Below are 19,201 nucleotides of genomic sequence, written 5' to 3'. Positions count from 1 at the left end.
CTGTTCCACTTACAATCCAGTTCCCTGTTTATGTGCAATGAGAAAGTAGCAGAGTAGTAGAAGATGGTCCTAGTGTGTGGGCCCCTGCAGCCATGTGGGAGACCCAGAAGAAACTCCTGGCTCCTGGCTTCAGCCTGGCCCAACCCCTGTCATTGTGGCCATTTGGGGAGTGAACCAGTCAACAGAAGATCTCTCTCTGTGTCTCTCCTTTTCTCTCTCTCTCTCTCTGTAAGTCTGCCTTTCAAATAAATAAATAAATCTTAAAACAACAATAACAACAACAACAAAAAACACACCCTTGGCTCGTATTTTGGCGCCATGGGTAAAGCCACCACCTATGATGCCAGCATCCCATATAGGTGCCAGTTCAAGTCCCAGGTGCCTCACTTCCAATCCAGCTCCTTGTTAATGCACCTGGGAAAGCAGCGGAGGGTGGCCCAAGTGTTTGGTCCCCTGTTCCCAAGTGGGAGACCCGGAAGAAGCTCCTGGCTCCTGGCTTCAGCCTGGCTCAGCCCTGGCTGTTGCAGCTGTTTGGAGAGTAAAGCAGTGGATGGGAGACCTCTTTGCCTCTCCTTCTGTCTCTCTGTGACTCTGCCTTTCAGATAAATAAATCTTAAAAAAAAAAAAATCCCTAAGACACTTGTATCATGAAGCACTAGTGTTGTTGAAAAGAATGGGAGACCTGTGTGTTCTCCAAGGCACATTAAATGGAAACCTAAAATGTAGTGGTAAGCATTGGACCTAGATGAAGACACTGCTTGGGATGACCACATCTTACAACAGAGGACCTGGGTTCAAGTCCCAGCTCTGCCTCTGAGTTCCAGTTCCTGCTAATGTGCATCCTGGGAGCAGCAGGTGAAGGCTTAGATACTTGGGTTTGCTGCCAATCACATGCGTTTCAGGCTGCTGGCTTTGGTCTGACTCAGCCCCAGCTGTCATAGGCATTTGTAGAATGAACCAGCGGATGGGAGATTCTCCCCACCCCCATTTCAGATAATAAATAAATAATTAACACGTTAATAACAACTAAGCTGAAAGATACTGGCATGTGGTAGATAATCCCACAGGTGTAAAGAGACAAAAATCAAACCCCACATCTCTCCCTGGACGGGAACCGGAATTAAAAGAGAACGCAAACCTTCCCTGAACTTTTTGAAGCCCCTGCATCCGTGCAAACACACAGGAAAAGCTCCAGAAGGTCACAAGCCCACCTGTCAGTGGTGGATGGGGAAGGGCTGGGGGCCCAGTTTGGGAACAGCATTGCCCAAATCAGTGGCTCCCGAGTGTGGTCATGTGTTACATCAGAAAGACTGGGAATGTTCAGACTTCATCCCGGACCTTCCGATTCAAGTGCTGGCTTTCTCGCTCTGGTCTCCCAAGTCTAAGACTCGTGGACGGAAGGGTGCCCTGCACACTCAGGAACAGCCTGGGGGCAGAGGCAGCGCCAGAAACCAAACACCACAGGGCAGCTGAGTCCAGACCCCTGTCCCCACTGCCCCTCCTGTAAAAGGGGACAACAACTCAGACCTTGTATGCTTGAGATCGAAAAAGGCACTGCTATAGCACAGTGGGTAAAGCCACCGCCTGCAACGCCAGCATCCTGTATATGAACGCTGGTTAGAGTCCTGCTGTTCTACTTCCCTGCAAGGCAGCGGAAGATGGCTCGAGTACTTGAGTCCTCTGCCACCCATGTTGGAGACCCAACCCTGGCTGTTGTGGCCAGTTGGGGAGTGAACCAGCAGATGGAAGATTCTCTCTCTCTCTCTCTCTTCCTCTCCCTCTTCCTACATTCCTCTGCCCATCAAGCAAATAAATACATCTTTGACTAAACAAATAAATAAATAGGAATTAAAGAGGCAGCACATAGCCTGGTCCAGTAGGATCTCAATGGCCATCGGCTAACAGCACCGAGTAGAGATAACGGAGCAACAGTAGGGAGGGAAACAGCCACATTTCACAGCAGCCAGGGGTGGGAGCTGTCTCGGGCAACACAAAGAAGCCGTGTGTGACACTTACAAGAAGTAGGTTTTGCCCAGGCCTTTTCCTTAATTGTTCCCACTTACTAGGCCTCATAAATTATGAATAAATGTGTATTATTAGCTCAACTCAACACAGGAAAAAGGCTTTTATCCAAATTTGGGTCAAACGTCTTAATTGGCATTCTGCGAGAATCCCGCCTGCACGGGCAGCACCAAGGCCAGGTCCTCGCAAGCAGCCGCCTGTGCTCTCGGGCCGGGCAACACGGGGCCCAGCAGGTCTCTGCCTCCAAGGCAGTGCGCCCATCACTGCTGTTCTGCACCCGCCTCCCCTTTCCCCAATCCACACGGATTCCACAACCCGAAATACTGAACAGCCGGTCATTCTGCACCAGGCACAGGAGCCACAGCAGGGGTCAGCCAGAGCCAGGGTCCTCTCAGAGCTCACCACTGGGGGGCAGGAGAGGATGTCACTACACACACAGTCACACGCACAAAAAAGCACCTGATGGCAGCAGTCCCGGTTATCCGCGGCTCAGTCCCCTGCAGCCAACCACACTCTGAAAACATTAAATGGAAAACTCCAGAAGCAAGCAATTCATACATTTTATTTCTTTTTTCTTTTTTCTTTTTTGACAGGCAGAGTGGACAGTGAGAGAGAGAGACAGAGAGATCTTCCTTTTGCTGTTGGTTCACCCTCCAATGGCCGCCGTGGCCGGTGTGCTGCGGCCGCCACACCGCGCTGATCCGATGGCAGGAGCCAGGTACTTCTCCTGGTCTCCCATGGGGTGCAGGGCCCAAGCACTCGGGCCATCCTCCACTGCACTCCCGGGCCACAGCAGAGAGCTGGCCTGGAAGAGGGGCAACCGGGACAGAATCCGGTGCCCCGGCCGGGACTAGAACCCGGTGTGCCGGTGCCGCAAGGCGGAGGATTAGCCTAGTGAGCTGTGGCGCCGGCTTCAATTCATACATTTTAAATCATACACATCTCTGAGTGGTGTGCCAAAAATCGTGCTGTCCAGCCCGGTGCCAGGTGGGATTCAGGTGACCCAGCCCACGCTGCAGGCAGTGCTGCCAGTCACCCCCTCGCAGACCTGGCCGTCGTCATGATCTGACCCACTGAGGCAGTGCTTATTATACTTAGCAGTGGCCCCGGAGTGCCAGAGCAGAGATGCTGCCATTTCACATATGCTATAAGGAAGTGCTCCGTTTAAGCGAAAGGCCAAAGCTCTTGACTTAATAAGGAAAGAAAGAAGAAAAAAAAAAAAGCCTTATGCTGAGGTTGCTAAGATCTATGATAAGAACAAATCTTCTATCCGTGAAATTGCGAAGAAGGAAAACGAAATATGTGCTAGCTTTGCTGTTGTGTCTCCAACTGCAAACGCTCCAGCCACAGTGCGAAAGTGCTTAGCTAAGATGGAAAAGGTATTACATTGGTCTGCTATGGATAGGAGAAAACAGAGTCCATGAATCTCTAGGCTTGGTTTCTTGCCTCTTGGTTTCAGGCACCCACTGAGGGTCCCCAAGGGTAGGAGGGCGACCTTCCAAATCCTGACTCTCCAGAGGGTGGCTGCATGCAAGACAGCTGATTGGCCTCCTGTCCTGTGCCATTTCCATCACACCTGTGATGCCTGGGTACAAGTTATTACAAGGACACACGTCTTTATTTCTCTTGGTAAACACCTAGGAGCAGAATTGCTGCGCCATATGGTAGGTGTGTGTGTAGCTTTATAAAAGCTACAAATTGTTCTCCACAGTGGCTGTACCAGGGTACACTCCCATCAGCCAGCTCTAAGAGTCTACTCAGTTCATGTCCTCACCAACACTTGTATTGTCAGTTGTTTCCATTTTAGCCATCTTAGCGGGTGTGTTTAAGCCCAGTGCTGCACTCTGAGCACTGTTCCTTTGTGAGCTGACATCTTCATAAGGAAGAAAACTCATCAATCCTGCATTTCAGACACAGTAAGGGCCATGAAACAGAAAGAGACCACATGTGCCGGTGCGGAAACACAGAGGCCGTGGGATCCGTCCTACGTAGGGGTCAGGAGGGCTTCCTGCAGGAGCAGACAGTGGAGTTGAGTTCTGAAGGATGAGAGAAGAGGTGGAGCCTTGCAGGCAGGGGGGACCGGCGACAGCAAGGACCCCGGTGCAGTGGCCCCCAGGGCACAAGGTGCTGAGCTCAGGGCAGAGTGGGCGGAGGGTGGCAGAAGACACTCGCGGGGCAGGTGGAGGCCGGATCAGGAGAGGATTGCGAGGGATTTGGGTTTTACTCCAAGTGCGATGGGGGTAGGGCCTGCCTGCAAGCAGAGAGATGGGTTAGGCTCCCGTAGCTACCCAGGCGAGGGGCAGGCGCTGGGGCAAGGAGGCCTCACTGGGACACCTCCCAGGGCCTGTGGAACAGGACGTGGGGCCAGAAATACAGACACAAGGACTCAGGACAGCTGGGGCCTGCCTGTCCAGCAATGCCCCAGCAACGAGCTTAGGGTAGCTCTTTCTCTTTGTTGCAGATCCCCTCACCCCGGTAACTCACAGCAGGCACTTCTGCGAGACCTGCTTCTTAGAATCAAGAGCCTCGAACGCCAGAGCGGCCAGGAGCCAGCAGCCCTGGGAGGTGGGCCAGGCAGGTGACGGTGGACATGCAGGTGCATGCCTGCAGCTGGTGATGTGTCTGCGGACATGGAAACCGAGGCCCAGTGGGGGCCGTGGACTTGCTCAGGGTCATCCAGCAAGTGTCCGGCCCTCGAAACTACGCCCCCTCCTTTGCAAAATGCCCAGAAGATGGTCGAGACGACAGCATGTACTGATTCCCCCAGGGCAGCAACACACACTCCACGCGAGCTCAGCACATAAAAATAGAGCTCGCCTCGTGGCCTTGTCCATCAGACCTGCAGCCATGCTCCAGCTAAAGACCATTAAGCAGTACACTAACAGTGATTTCTCCAGCCTTCTGCACATGCGAGGGGCTTTGAAGGGGTACCTCGGGTGACCCCATTCTCATGGAATAGTCTGAATCCAGGCCTTCTGAATCCAGGCCTTCCTGTCCTGTCCCAGCTGCCTCCTGCAGGCCTCGCCACCAGGGCCACCCAGGCCTGGGAGCTGCTGCCGTTACTGAGCTACTGTAGACATCCCCTCAGCTGTGTCTTAAAACACCCCTGCCGGGAGGGCTGTGCTTTTCCCAGGCCCCAATCACGAGACCTCACTTCTGTCAGTCCTCAAGGGCGTTGTGACCATGACCATGACCATGAGCTGGAAAAACTTCCGGTCCCCCAGATCCGAGGCAGGATGTCTGGGATGCAGGAGGCGGCAGCCTGAGGAACAGGCCTGTCTTGGGCCCCCTCCTAGCCCTGTCTTCTCAGCCAGGCTTCCCTCCTCGTGTGTCTGCTCTGTGCCCACATCTGCCCCGCTGGTAAGGACCCTGATGGCTGAGGCCCACACTGTACGCTGCCCACCCCTGTTAAGACCCAGGTAAAAATCACACTCCGAGGGACTGAGTTAGGGCAACCCTTTTTTTTTTTTTTTCTTTTCAGAGGACATAACTTAACTCATAACACCCAGGGACCCAGAAAGGTGAGCCCAGGATTCAAATTCAAGTCTCTTCTCACCCGGCCAAGCCTCTGCCACCATCCGTTATCCTGCCTCTGAAATGATGGGGACATGGAGCTCCTGACACTTCTGGGGCCAAACGCGCTGTGCACCAGGCCCCACCTGGCCGCTGTGCGTATGTCTGCTCACCCTGCGGCAGGGCCCTCTCCGGGTGCCGCACCCTCTGTGCGCCTCCCTGCTGCAACACACACTTCTCATCTGCGAGCGCCGTGTCTGCCCCAGCCAAGGAGATCAATGACCCTGGCAGTGGATTAACGGGGTTTCATCCAGACTCACATAAGTGGCTTCATTGGAAGCCTGTGTATCTTGTTGGAAATTGATTCCCTGCTTAAGAAAGAACGCATCTTCAGGAAAAATTGGTGGCTCTGCTTTCCTGGCTACAATCAGCAAATCACCCAGCTTGGTGCCCGGCCCGGAGCAGATTCTCAGAATTACTTAGTGGAAGGAAGGGAGCAGGAGGGGGAGGTGGGATGGCCGCAGACACAGCCCAGGCCCGGGCCTGCCCAGGACTCCCAATGGGTCATTCTGGGGGTCACCTGACCTCCCTGGTCCTCACTGCCCCCTCTGGAGAACAACATTAAAATCAGACAGACCCGCAGGGCCCCTCCTGCCCAAGCATCTGACACAATCCGGTACTTGCTTGATTTCTGAGAGCCACGTTGGCTTCGGGGAAACATTCAAGGAGACCTCGGTGCTTCCTGAACACATGGGTGAACGAAGGAATGAATTCCCAGAAGGGAGACGAGAGTGGAGAAAGAAGGGCGGTCAAGAAATGGAAAAAAGTCGAAGCAAGGGGCCAAGGGCCCAGGCACTGGCTTTGCTGCTAACACCTGACATCGCGGCCCTGACTTTGACCAGCTTGGTTGTTACAGACAAAACGGGGCAACAAAAAGAACCCTACTTGGCAGATTCTTAACAAAAACAGAGTAAGGCAGGCTGGGAGGCAGGCGTGTATCAGATTAGAGGCGCTGAAATCCTAACCCTCATGGGGCTGGGCTTAGGAGACGGTGCAGGGGGTGTGTGTGTGTGTGTGTGTGTGTTGTGTGTCTTCAGTAGGTGATCAGGTCACAGAGGCAGGGGATTAGGGCCCCACTTGCCCCCTCTGGCAGGTGGGGACACAGCAAGAAGCCACCACCTAGGAACCAGGAAATGGCCACAACGGGTTGGGCTGGGCAGGTCAGAGTACATATGAGGAATGTGATGGGGCCTCACTGGTTGAATTTCACTCTGGAGAGACTGGCAGCCATCTTTGCCACTACCTGGGAGGGAAGCCAGCACAGGGGACACAGGGCCAAGAGAGAGACGAGTTTCCGATAAAGTCATCTGAACGCTTGGATCCAGCTGTGCCTGAAGCCGTCAATTCCCTGAGCTCAGCAGATATGCAAGAGAACAAACTCCCCGAGTACACTGCAAGCTAGTAGGAGTTTTTTTACCTATCGGGCAAAAGTGATGATGAATTCATCTCTCTTATGTTAGGAAAACCCCCAGTCTTCCCACTGTCATCCAGGGTGCTACACTCCCGGTGAGGCTCCTGGGAGACCAGCAGGATGAGCAGCTTGGTCCCCACAGCCTCCTGAGACACAGAAGCCACAAACACCAAACTCCAGAACAAGCAAACTCAGTGGAGGGGCTCCGAGCCCAGCCTTAAGGAACAGAACACCCCAAACTCAGAGAGGAGCCAGCCATCGCCAGGCCTCCTGCCGAAGCACTCCAGGCCGAGCACCTCCCCAGGGATGCCAGCAGCCTCGGGTCTGCCAAGCATGACCTTGGGTGAGGCTCAGCCCAGTCTGGCTGGGACCCCAGCCCCAGTCAACCCAGTGCCTAGTCAGGGCTTGGCAAAAGATTAGCAGATCAGAAGAGAGTGGGTCCTCCAGCCTGGAGAGCAAGCCAGGGCCCAGTGCTCAGGACTAAGGCTGGGCAGGACCCCCGCAACCAAGCAGCAGCCTGGGAAAGTCTGCTGGGCATGGGAGGCAGGCCCACAGGCTGGGGCAGGCAGGGTCCCTCACTCTGCCTGGGGGCACCTGCTTCAGCATGGAAGACGCAACTTGGAGCTCCTGAACTTGTCACCTGGGGCAGCTCTCTATTCCTTGCAGCCAAACCTAACTGCAACCAGGTCCTGCCAGCCTTGGAACACCGGAAGCCGTCCTAACTGCCCAGCCCACACTCCACCGCGCCTGTGACAACACCCTCCACTAAGGCCCAGGCCCTGGGTGATCTGGGCCTACCAGCTGACTTGTCTACTAGGAGTAACCCTTGTTACTGTCATTTCAAAACTGAATTGAAAGGCTCATAAACAGATGACAGGAGTACAAAAGAAGAGATTTCAATGAAAACTAGCTGAAGGCTAGGATTCAATAAAGTTGCATTGCAATAAAAAAAAAAAAAAGCAGGAGGGGAGGGAGTGCTGGATGAGACGCTAGTTATGTCCACAGGACAGAGCAGGTCTTTAATTTCTGGCTCCAGCTCCGGACTGCAGGTTCCTGACAATGCGAACCCTGGGAGGCAGTAGTCATGCCCCAAGTAGCTGGACCCCTGTCACCTACATGGGACAACTGGATTACATTCCTAGTGCCTGGATTTGGCCTGGCCAAGTAGGCATTTGGGGAGTAAACCAGCAGATGGGGGCTGTCTCTCTCCATTCTCTCTCTCTCTCTCTCCTCCTTCTCTCTCTGTTTCTCTCAGTATCTATCTCTCTGACTCTGGAATAAATTCTTTTTTCACATTACTGTCCGATTCCATGTAATAAAAGATAAGGAGATATGTCCAAGCGTCCAGAAGGATTCAGCACCCCGAGGACTTCACAACAGCCTCGATCCTCGACCCAACTGAATGACTTCCGGAGCTGGAAGTGGAGGCCTGGCACCGTGGGCGTGGACCATGCAGAAAAGCTGGTGCCACACACAGCCCCACGGAGAAAGAGCGGCCAAGATCCACTGCCGTGTCCGACGGCGCCATGGAAAGTGTGAGGTGCTGTTTCCTGAGCTGGGACTTCATCTGCCTTCTTCCTAGGAATTCCCCACCCTCCCACCCCTCCTCAGTCCCAAGCTGCACAGCCCCACCCTCATTAGATAAGGTGACTCCTGCACAGGCATTCTGGTCTCCAGAGCCAAGCACGCGAAGCTCCCAGAGGACTGACGTGACACAGAGCCAGGGGCTTGCTGGGAGAAGATTCCACGAGAACATGTTTAGAGACAAAAAGTCTGGTTTTGCAAATGAGGACGCTGAAGTTCCCAGGAAGGGAAGTGGGGTGGGGAGGGGCACGGCAGCGCGCAGTGAGGAGCCGTCCAGATCCACAGATCCACAGATGCACCCAGCCGGCTCCTGGCGGGGTCAGGGCACACCCTGGGACTGCCCCTGTCCCCTGTCCGAAGCCACTTCCTCAACAGCCCTAGCCCAGACACACCAAATTCTGCACCAGATCTCCCCCACCCCCTTCAGAGGAAAGGGAAGAAGAGAGCAGGAAGCCTCTCCCGGGGCAGGAGAGGCTCCACCTCCTGGCCCCGCTCGCCCGTTGGTTGCCTTCGCAGCAGTCCCTGATCCAACAGAAATCTGCAGGCTCTTGCTGCTGCGCCTGGTGAAATACCCATAGTGGAGCGGCTCCCTGTGGCCAGGCACCTGGGGGGACAGAGACTGGACCCCCCTCTCCTCTGCCACTGAGGTCTCGCCCACCACCGACCCCGTCCCATCAGCAGCAGCTCAGATCCCGGCACCTGTCCCACCGGCACTGGGCTGCCCCCGTCCAGGCAGGAGGGGTTTGTCACTGTTTGCCTTTAAACAATTAAGGGTGAAGTATGCACAATGACACAGGCGCAGGTGCTGTAGGGTCAGTGTAATATGCACATGGTGTTTGCCTGCGCTTGGAGTCGATTTCATGCCCTTGAACTTGTCAAGAACCTCTTGTATTCAAAGGACAGTAGCAGGAGGATCACCTGCCAGACCAGACCGTGAAGGTATGGGAGCAGAGCTGGCCCCAGCTCAGGTCTCGCTGGTTACGGGAGTCACTGAGCCTGTGTGTCTCGGGAGACCAGCTCTCTTGGGGAACCCTGTGGAGCTAGAGTTTCCACCGTGGGGCCTCTGGGCTGGCGGCTCGCTCAGCCTGGGCCGCCTCCCCTCTCCTCTTCTTCCCAGAGCTGCTTCCTTCGCATCGTCTCAGATTAAATGTCCCTCCCACAGGGGCCCCTCCCTCACCCAGCACCCTGCAGGAATTCCCTCCATCACACTGATATCCACCCCACCCTACCTTTAAAACTGTGCTAAGATACACAGAATATGGAAGTTTCCTGTGAAACAGGTCAGTGGCATTAAGGACATCCACACTGCTGTGCCTGTCACCACCATCCAACTGCAGAAGCTTCCCCCTCTGTGAATTTATCCACTGTCTACTGTGCCTCGCCCAGGGTGACCTCCGGGTGGACAGGAGCAGGGTCTATCTGGTTCCCCAGTGCTGCATCCAGTGCCTAGCATACAGTAGGTACTCAATAAAGACAGGTTTAATGAACAAAATGACTGCCTTGTTAAATGCGAAGGGTGACACAGGCAAAGAGAAAGGAATGTGTGCATTTTCCCCCCAAGACAAGGCCACCCTGCCCACCAGATAAGCAGCCCACACTTTCTCAAACTCTACCGAGGCAAAACCGCTGCAAGCTCTTTTTCTGTCCTGGTTCCAGGCCCCTCCATGAGGTCAAGAATGAAGACAGATGATCACACAAACCACCTGACATCAACACTCACCATTTCAACACATCGGCTCTACCGAAAGCAACATTTTATCAGGCACCGGAGGGCAGGCACAAAAATAGCCCGTGGGGATCCAATGCCACCCTCAGCTGCCCTCCTGACTCTTGGGGTGGTGCGGAGGCCTCAGGAGGCCCGGGGAACCCGGGGAGGGGTCATCTGTCACAGCGCAGCGCAGGAACTGGAAGGTGGAGCCTGGCCTGAGAAGAGGGTACTCCGAGCCCCCAGTCCTCAGCAGTCAAGACAGACCATATCTTAACCCACTGCTTTCTTTAAAATAAATATCAGTGCAAAAAAAAAAAAAAAAGAAAAAGAAAAAGAAAAAACCCATCCATGATTAAGACAATTCTACATAAAGGCGTACTGACTTTTCCCTTTGCCACAGGCCTCTATGTGGCTATGCAGGGCATATGTCCTGTTCCTGCCTTTATTTTTATTTTTAAAGATTTGTTTGTTAGAAAGGCAGAGTCACAGAGGGAAAGAGAAAGAAGCAGACAAGGAAACAGATCTTCTATCCATTGGTCCACTCCGCAAAATGGCCACAAGAACCAGGCCTGGGCCATCCTGAAGCCAAGAGCCAAGAGCTTCTTCCAGGTCTCCCACGTGGGTGGCAGGGGACCAAGCACTCGGGCCATCATCTTCCGCTGCCTTCCCAGGCGCATGAGCAGGGAGCCGGAGCAGCCGGGACTCGAACCAGCACTCTGAAGTGGGACGCCGCCTTCACAAGCAGCCGCTTAACCCGCTGCACCACAATGCCGGCCCTCTGGCTTATGTTAAAATGTGATGTTTTGTTCAGCATGGGTTTTCTACAGCAGTACCTTTAAACACTGAATAAAAATGATTGATCTTCATTCCTGACCTTTTCTGCCAGAGCCACGTGACCCCACCCATCCCCTCACGCCAGCTCTCACCTGGCTGCAATGACACTGGGAAGAGCAACTGCTGTGCAGGTGGCTGAGAGGGGGTCACAGGGGCGGCCTCAGCTTCAACAGCTCTACCACGGGGCCCAGAGCCCTCTGCACCCTGTAGAACTGCCCCAGCCCCATCCAGCGTGGTGTTCGGGAAAACTGGCAGGGGCTGTCCCTCGAGGAGGAGCCGCCAGGAAATTCTCCAAGTGGACACCTGCCTGATGGGCAGTGAAAGGGGCTTGCTGAAGAGGGCAAAGAGAGATCAGGGCGATTCCTGGTTCTCCCGATACCCTCACGCCTCCCATTCGGACCCCATTCAGGAACAGAAAGGCAAGCAAAGGGTTACTGCTGGCCCGGGGAACAAGCCCCGTCCCACCCGTTCTGAAGCGGAAATGGTGGCCACTGACATCCTCATCGCCAGCAGGCACAGGCCTTCCTTCCCGGCCACGCTGCAAGGGCGTTCCTCAAAGGCTGAACATGCAGGGGGCAGCAGGATGGGGCCAAAGTGTCTGGCTTTGGGATGACAGAAAGTTCTGGAAGCAGAGACAGGTGACGGTTGCACGACACAGTGGATGGCCTGACCGGCCCTGGTCTGTACCCTTCCAGCAGTGAATCGTATGCTACCTACATTTTTACCACAATGCAACACAATAAGCACAGAAAGTCCCTAAAATCACAAACAAGCAAACCCCAGGGCCGGCACTCTCCGTCTGGAGGTGTCCTCTGGGGTCCCTGGTTCTGTTTATGTGTCTCTGGCCCTGGCTGGCAGGAGAGGCTGCAGGCGCTGGGCCAGGGCTCGGCTGAGAAGCCCTCTTGCCTGTTAACGCTGTTATAAATAACCCAGAAAGAGGCAGGAGAGGGGGCCTGGCAGGAGCGTGAAGGTCAGGCAGGCCCTCCGTGGCATCCGAAGAAATGTCACACTCAGCCGGCAAGGTGCGAGTGCGCATCCTCAGCCCCGCGCCGCCCAGGCTGCCGGGGGCCTCACCAGCTCTCCCACCCAGGGCAGGCAGCTGTGACGTGGGGGTGAGCAGGGGGGCCGTGGGGTCCCCCTTCCCTGGGTCAGCAGGGGCTGAAGTCAGGTCCCCCCGCCCCCCAGAACCAGGCCCCGGGCTCCACCGCAGCCTGGGCGACCTGGGGAGAGATGACTCAGCAAGGCCCCTGCTGCTGCACAGCCTGGGAGCCGGAGGGGCCTCCCAGCCCATCTGCTCCTGCGGTTCCCACGTTGGGCTCCCTGGGGAACCCCCTTCCTGACAGCCACCCCCACAGCCGCGCCATGCCCCAGGCTTTGAAGTGGGAGGGATTATGAGGGAGTTAATTGGGTTTTCCATTTTTATTAACCAAGAGCCGTACAGTGGCAAGTCCATCACATTCCTATTTAACCTCAGTGAGTTCACATTATGTGCTCTAGCACAAAACAAATAAATTAAAAGCCAAATTTCTATTTCTTTCTTACACATTAAAAATAGGGTGTCAGAGTTCACATACGAATTCCGCAATTGCACTGACTCTTGCACACACATGCCTATTATTCACACACAATTCCAGGAGTTAAGGGGGCCGACTGGACCCCAGCCCAGAACACACAGGACCCCCTTTCAGAACATCCAAGTGGCTCGTATCAGCCTGGCACGGTGGCTCTGCCTCATGTCCCCAACAGAGAAGCTAAGGCTCAGGGACCAGTTGTGACTTTCCTTAAAATGTGGGTCCAGCCCAGAGCCCCAGACTCTCTGCTGTTCCTGCCCAGGGTGACCACAGACAGCTGTTAATGACAGTGTGGGAAAAGTGCTCTGCTCTGCTCTGTGCAAGTTTATTTACTTAGACTATGAAATAAGAGGGGGAGGGTGCAATTCTCAGTGCCTGTTGGTGTCTCGCAGAGTCGCTGGTTTAGGAAGGCCTGGCCACATGTCTGTGATGTCCACCCAGCGGGGAGAAAGCCAAGGCTGAGCCTGGCCTTGCGGTGTGCAGAAGCCCTCATCAGCTCTCCCACGCAGCGCAGGCAGCCACTCAACTCCCACCCCCACTCACATCCACCATGGGGCATGGCCTAGGCCTGCCAGCTCTGACCCCGCCTCCTGGACACTCCCTCCTCCCCCTGGGTCCCAGGCCACCCTGCCGCCCTTCAGTCTCAGCTAGAGGGGCCTTGCGAATGCCCCAGCCCCCTGCTCACTTTGGACTTGACACAAGGCTGTTATCACAGTGACAACCCAGGGGCTGCTGTCTTCCTGGGTGCTGACTGCAAACTACACAGGCCAGTGCCCGGCGCAGAGTGGGTGCTCTCGGAGCCTCCATTCCCAGGCCAGCCAGGCCTCTCGGCTTGGCACTGCAGTGTGGAGTCTCCCGCCCCACGGCCGCTTCCGTCCCTTCCGTCCTGCAAATTCTGGCCTTTCCTTTTCCGGCAGCTCCAATGATGAGAAATGCAGACACGCCAGCTCCCAGATAGAGCTGGTGGGAAACAGATCCTCCCAGGCCCTAGCAGGCCCTCCTTGGGCACATGGCCAGGAAGGGCCAGAGGCCCAAGAGGCCTTCACAGCGGGCCCCCACAGGCCCATGGTACTGGCCGGCCTGCAGCTACGGCTGACCATGCTTGCGCACACATGTGCTCCAGGGGGAAGCACTGGGCATGTGAGGCCACAGGGCGCCCATCCCCCCGGGCGGAGGCGAGCTCGCTACAGGCTCCTCCCACTTCCCCAAGGCCAGGGCACCTGCGCTAAGGCAGCAGGGAAACAGTCCAATGTGCCTGACCACAGAGAGCAGGAAGCACACAGCTCGAAGATGCAGAACTCTGCACTCCCGTGAGAGAAGCCCCCCAGGCCCTGTGTCAGTGCCACTGGAACCCACTTTCCTGGCCTCACAGGCACCTCCCACCCTGTTAAGATTGGCTTCTCAGGGCTCACACAAACCCTATATGCTGTAAATCAGACGTTCTCCCACTGAGCCGCACCACAGGACAGAAGCTAAGCCGTTTTTCCAAGAGGAGAAGGGAGCTTTGGAGAGGGCAAGTGACTCTCCTGATGTCACACGGCAAGTTAAGAAGACCAGGACCCCTGACTCCTAGCTGGAAACCCCTGGATGGGGAGTCACAAGCCTAAATCCCTGTGCTAGTGTCATGGGACCCTGGACAAGGCCCTCTTCTTTTCTGAGCCCCGGGTCACCCACGCCAGCACTGGCCAGCTTTGGAGACCATCATCCATCAACCAGGACCCCAGCACACGTGAGGTCAGCCTGAGACCCCTGGCAGGTGCTCCAGCAGTCATTCCTAGAAAGAGGGAAGATGGTGGTGAGTACGGAGGGGCCGGTGTCACAGTGGCGCATGCCCGCAAGGGCGTCACGGCAGGACAGACGGATCCGCTGGCTCCTCGCTGTGCTGCTCCACGTGGGCTCCGCAGACCAGCCCCAGCCTCACACAAAGCTCGCTAAACACTACACTGAACCCCAGACCTCATCAGTCACAACCTACACTGCTTTAAGATTTATCGTCTTGAAAGCAGAGCGACAGACGGAGAGGTAGAGTGAGAGAGACACATCTTCCATGTGCTGGTTCATGTCCTAAGTGCCCCCAACAGCCACCAGGAGCCTGGAACGCTATCCAGGTCTCCCCTGTGGGTGGCAGGGACTCAATCATCTGCCGCCTTTCCAGGTGCACCAGCAGGTAGCTGGCTGGGAAGCGGAGGGGCTGGGATGCAAACAGTTGCTCCAAATGGGATGCAGGCGCCCTAGCTGTGCCACAACACCTGTCCCTAAATCTATATTTCAACAAGAACCCAGGGCAGCCATGTGCCCATTCAAGTTTGGGAAGCAGGAACTATAAAGTCAGGAGTCAGATCCCAGCACGTGACCGTGGGGCAAGACCTGGGTCCTCCCAGTGAGGGTTTCCCCGTCTGGGCAGAGATGACACAGCAGACAGCGCTGGCACTCCCAGGAGGGCTCCAGAGACCGGCAGCTCAGCCCGCAGCCCACAGGGAACAGCGCCCAGCTGGGAGCTGCTTTCCTCCCTGGGCAGCCTGCAGGAAGGAGGCCTCCACTGCCCCTCTAAGATCTGCTTGCCCAGCTGGGAGGCGCGGGAATGACCCCACGGGGCAGCCACAGATGGGGACAGGGTGGGGACAGAGGGGAAGGAGGAGAGGAGAGGAAGTGAGAAGAAAACTGAAAACAAGCCGCAGAGATCATCTGAATCCCAGGAGGCAGGCGACATGTGAGACCCAGAGACACAGCCCGTCCAGCTCCTGCCCTCGGTCAAGGGCTGCCAGAGCCAGCAGGCTGGGAGGCTGTGTGCCCTGCGGCTGCAAGCAACAAGGCCTCCGCAGCCTGGCTCTGAACTGGGTCTGTGGCCGGGCTAACACAACACCGAGGGTCACTGGAGCAACAGGATGGAAGCTGGGGCTGTGGGTCAAGCCCAGAGAAGTCAGGTTCAATGTAGAGAACGCTCATCTAGGGCAACTGTCAACCAGCAGAGCCAGCCGGTGAGGGGCGGAGGCGACACACTGGGCCCCAGTAGAGCCGCACTCGCCCACTAGCTAGCTCACTGGTAGTAGTCCCGCCCGTCCTCACGAGGGCTTTGTCTGCACAGTGGCTGGCACAAAGCCATCATGCAAAGGACCCCAAGTGCACGGCAGTCCCCAGGCAAGTGCTGGAGCAGCTGCAGCCTCCCCCAACCCGGTCACAGGCCTCAACCCTGCAGCTCTGACACAGACCCAGGCCGCATCTCCATGGAATCACACTCGAGGCAGCACGGCCCTCAGCCTCCAGCACAGGCTGCTGGCGCACAGCGATCACAGCCATTTTCTCAGGACCTCACTGGCTCCGTGCGACTCCTCTCGGTAAACACCGAAATCCTCCCTGCGGCCAAGCTGCCCTGCACAGCCTGGCGCCGGCCGGCCTGCCAAGTCCCCCACCCCTCCCCACCTCTTGGCCTGCTACAGCTCCCTCTCTCCCCAGCATTCACCTGGATCTGTCTCCCCATGGAGCCTCTGCACCTGCTACCTGCTGTTCCCTCTCCCTGGGCCACCCTTCCCACACATAGACACTTTGCACAGCTCTCACCTCTTCAGCTCCACTCTCCACTCCCTCGGGGAAGGCTCGCTTTGAGACTGCATTCCCCAGGAGGAGCCCTGTTGTACCCTCTTGCAGGCTTCCAGGCTTCCGGAGCCTTCTGGAGCTTAGCACAGTGGGCAATAAAACATTTGTTTGCATGAGTATTTTCCTGGCGCCTGGCACACAGTAAGTGCTCAATAAACCCTGAGAGACTGGCTGGGGAGCAGCCTGGCCAGTCCCTGGCCAGCACCTCACCCACTCATGCCACCAGGGCCAGCCCTCCCTCTTGCCTCATCCCCCAGCCCTTAACACTGCACACTGGGGACACAGCCCAATGCTGCCTGGACCTGGGTCGACGTCCATGACCCACAGGCCCGGCGCCAGAGATCCAATCGTTTCTAGATGTGATTTTCTTGAAAGCAGCTTTGGGTGATGGCCAGGGGAGGAGTGTGCCGCCGGCCTCGGCAGTAAACGCTGATGAAGCTGTCTGGGCCGGCTGAGCCGAGATCAGGAAATGCCAAGGTTTGAAAGCATCCGGAACCCATTTATTTACTGTTGTTCTTGCACTTCCAGGCTATTCTGAGACCTGGGTCGATCGGCAGGCCCTCCTCCTTTCAAATGTTCACTCCCTCCACCCCCAGTCTGCACCTGGCCCTGCCTGTCGGGGGACTCTGCTGCCCCAGCCCTGGCCATCACGCGACAACAGCAGCAGCAGCACAAACAAGGGGGTTTGTTCTTGGTCACCGGGTCCCTAGGAGTGCAGTAGGAGCTTTCTCAGGAAGTCCCTGGATGGTCAGCTCCGTGTGAGAGACGGGGAAATTGGAACTCAGAGAGGTAAACATGCTGGCCCGGGGTAGCACAGCCAGGAAGTGCTGGAACTGGGATTTGATCCAAGTCTACAGGCTCCTAGCACCCAGCAATGCCGCCTCCATCTTTGTGCAGTCAGCCCTGCCTCCCTATGCCTGGGCTGGATTCTCTCTCAACTTGCAGGGACCCCTCTCCAGCCACCTGCTGTGCTCCCAGTGTCCACACACCACAGTTCAGAAGCCACCCAGCTCCGTGCACACTGCTCTTGGCAAGATGGGTTGTTGAGTGAGTAGGGAGTTAACAGCTGTCTCCCACCGTGTGTGTTTTTCTGCTGATGCGGACAGTTTGAGGGATGGCAGAGGTCATGGGATATCCGTCTTCTATTTAATGCTCTTCACTCTTTGAAGGATTTTTATTTCTCACATACATGCTCCAGTCTACTCCCCAAAGCCCATTCCATAAGCCACCTCCCCCACGAGGCCTGCCCTGGTTGCCTTAGCTTGTTCCTCTTTGATTTCTCTTTCTGGGGTACTTGGACCACTGAGCCCATGTCTTCAATATACATATAGGGGATCTTCAGAAAGTTCATAGAAAATGGGCATTATGAAAAAACTATATATGGATTTGGTTTTTTGTACCAAAATAAATGTATCTTTTTTTAAAAGATTCATTTTATCTACTTGAAAGGCAGAGTTAGAGAGAGAGAGAGAGGTCTTCCATCCACTGGTCCCCTTGCCAAATGGCCACAATGGTCAGGTGTGGAACAGGCCGAAGCCAGGAGCCCAGAACTTCTTCCTGGTCTCCCGCACAGGTTCAGGGGCCCAAGCACTTGAGCCATCCTCCGCTGCTTTTCCAGGCCATCAACAGAGAGCTGGATCAGAAGTGGAGCAGCTGGGACACGAACTGGCGCCCATATGGGATGCCGGCGCCGCAGGTGGCAGCTTATTCACCACAACACAATGTATTGCACCCCCCATCAATGGATCCTTTCAGTCCAGTTTCCACGAACTTTCTGAAGTACCCTCAGACACGGGGGGGCCTGCAGCGAGGCAGGAGGCCCAGGGCTTGGACCCATCCCAGCCTGAAGGGGAGAGCCTCAGACTATGGGGGAGAGCAGCTACTTGGCTTTCTCAGTCCACAGCCTCCTGAAGCCCAACAAGATGGAGATGCGAGGCAGCGGGGCTGGGGAGCAGGGAGGGCGGGAGACAGGGGACGCAGGGGGTGCATCAGCTCCTGGAAGTCTGCCCGGCGCCCGGCTCTGGGAAGTGACTCAAGCACCGCTTATGCCAGTAGACAGTCCATCTGGGCCCTGAGGTCACCAAATCTCGTCATGGTCCTGCTTATTAAATCCAGAGCGGCGTGAAATAAAGCCACCGCGTGGCATCCTGGGGCTCTGGGAGGCGGGGAGGCGCTCTCCTGGTCCCCGCCCCTGACTGCCCACCTAGGAGGCTCTGAGCTGGAGGCGACGCTGAACCACCAGGTCATGTTGGGCTTGGGGCCACAGCGGGAGCTTGGGGATGGTCCCATCTCAGCTGGCAGGCAGCAAGGAGCTCCCCTGTGCCCAGCACCCACACCCACCTGAGCCCCATCCGACCCGAGGCTTGGGACTATCTAGCCCGTAAGAGTCACCACCCTTTACAGAGCCTCTGCTTGGCACCAGCACATTAGAGAGGCTTCATGGCCACTGCCCAAGCAAGGAGAGGCAGGTGCTGTCCATCGCACAGATGAAGAAACCGTGTCCCAAGGATGCTAGAGACACATTTGCAACCACAGAGCAAAGTTGGCAACAGGCTAGATCTGGGCTAAGGTCTGCTGAACCATCTGAGGTCACAACAAGGAAGACACTACCCAAAATGCCACTGGCTAAAGCTCTGGGACCACAGGCAAGCTGCCCCACAACCCTTGGCCTCCATCTTCTCATTGGCTCAGTGCACTGCCTGCTCAACCGAGCCGCGGCTCCACTTCTCACCTGTGAACACACACTCGTCGGGGTCCACAGGGCAGAGACAGAGAGGAGCCTGAGACACACAGGGCCGCAAGACAGGCTCGTGCCTCTTCTCAGGACCTCACTGTTGCCCCAGAGTTTGCTATAAGAGAAGTTAAATCATATAACTGGCAGGGAAAACAGATCTCTCCAAAACA

The 19,201-nt window shown here is 56.0% G+C and overlaps 1 protein-coding gene and 1 long non-coding RNA gene across 3 annotated transcripts in view; both read right to left on the bottom strand.

Moving 5' to 3' along the window:
* Nucleotides 1–19,201, bottom strand: part of PPARGC1B (PPARG coactivator 1 beta) — a 112,566-nt gene that overhangs the window by 30,127 nt on the left and 63,238 nt on the right. The window contains exon 1 of one of the 2 annotated variants that reach the window (XM_070076299.1): nt 16,262–18,625. The exons of the other annotated variant lie outside the window; for it this stretch is intronic. Coding sequence (XP_069932400.1) covers nt 16,262–16,411 — 150 coding nt within the window. The 5' untranslated portion in view covers nt 16,412–18,625. Of the gene's footprint in view, nt 1–16,261; nt 18,626–19,201 lie in introns of those variants that run through there. 2 annotated transcript variants of the gene reach the window in all.
* LOC138850184 (uncharacterized) lies at nt 227–16,092 on the bottom strand. Its single transcript, XR_011389813.1, has 2 exons — nt 11,225–16,092; nt 227–11,131 (listed from the first exon to the last, which is right to left on the bottom strand). It is a non-coding gene; the product is annotated as an uncharacterized lncRNA (long non-coding RNA).

Source organism: Oryctolagus cuniculus, chromosome 6, assembly GCF_964237555.1.
Source record: "Oryctolagus cuniculus chromosome 6, mOryCun1.1, whole genome shotgun sequence".
In the NCBI taxonomy this organism is placed as follows: domain Eukaryota; kingdom Metazoa; phylum Chordata; class Mammalia; order Lagomorpha; family Leporidae; genus Oryctolagus; species Oryctolagus cuniculus.
Note: the sequence above shows the minus strand (reverse complement) of the source record. Positions and strands in the feature narration are given on the sequence as shown.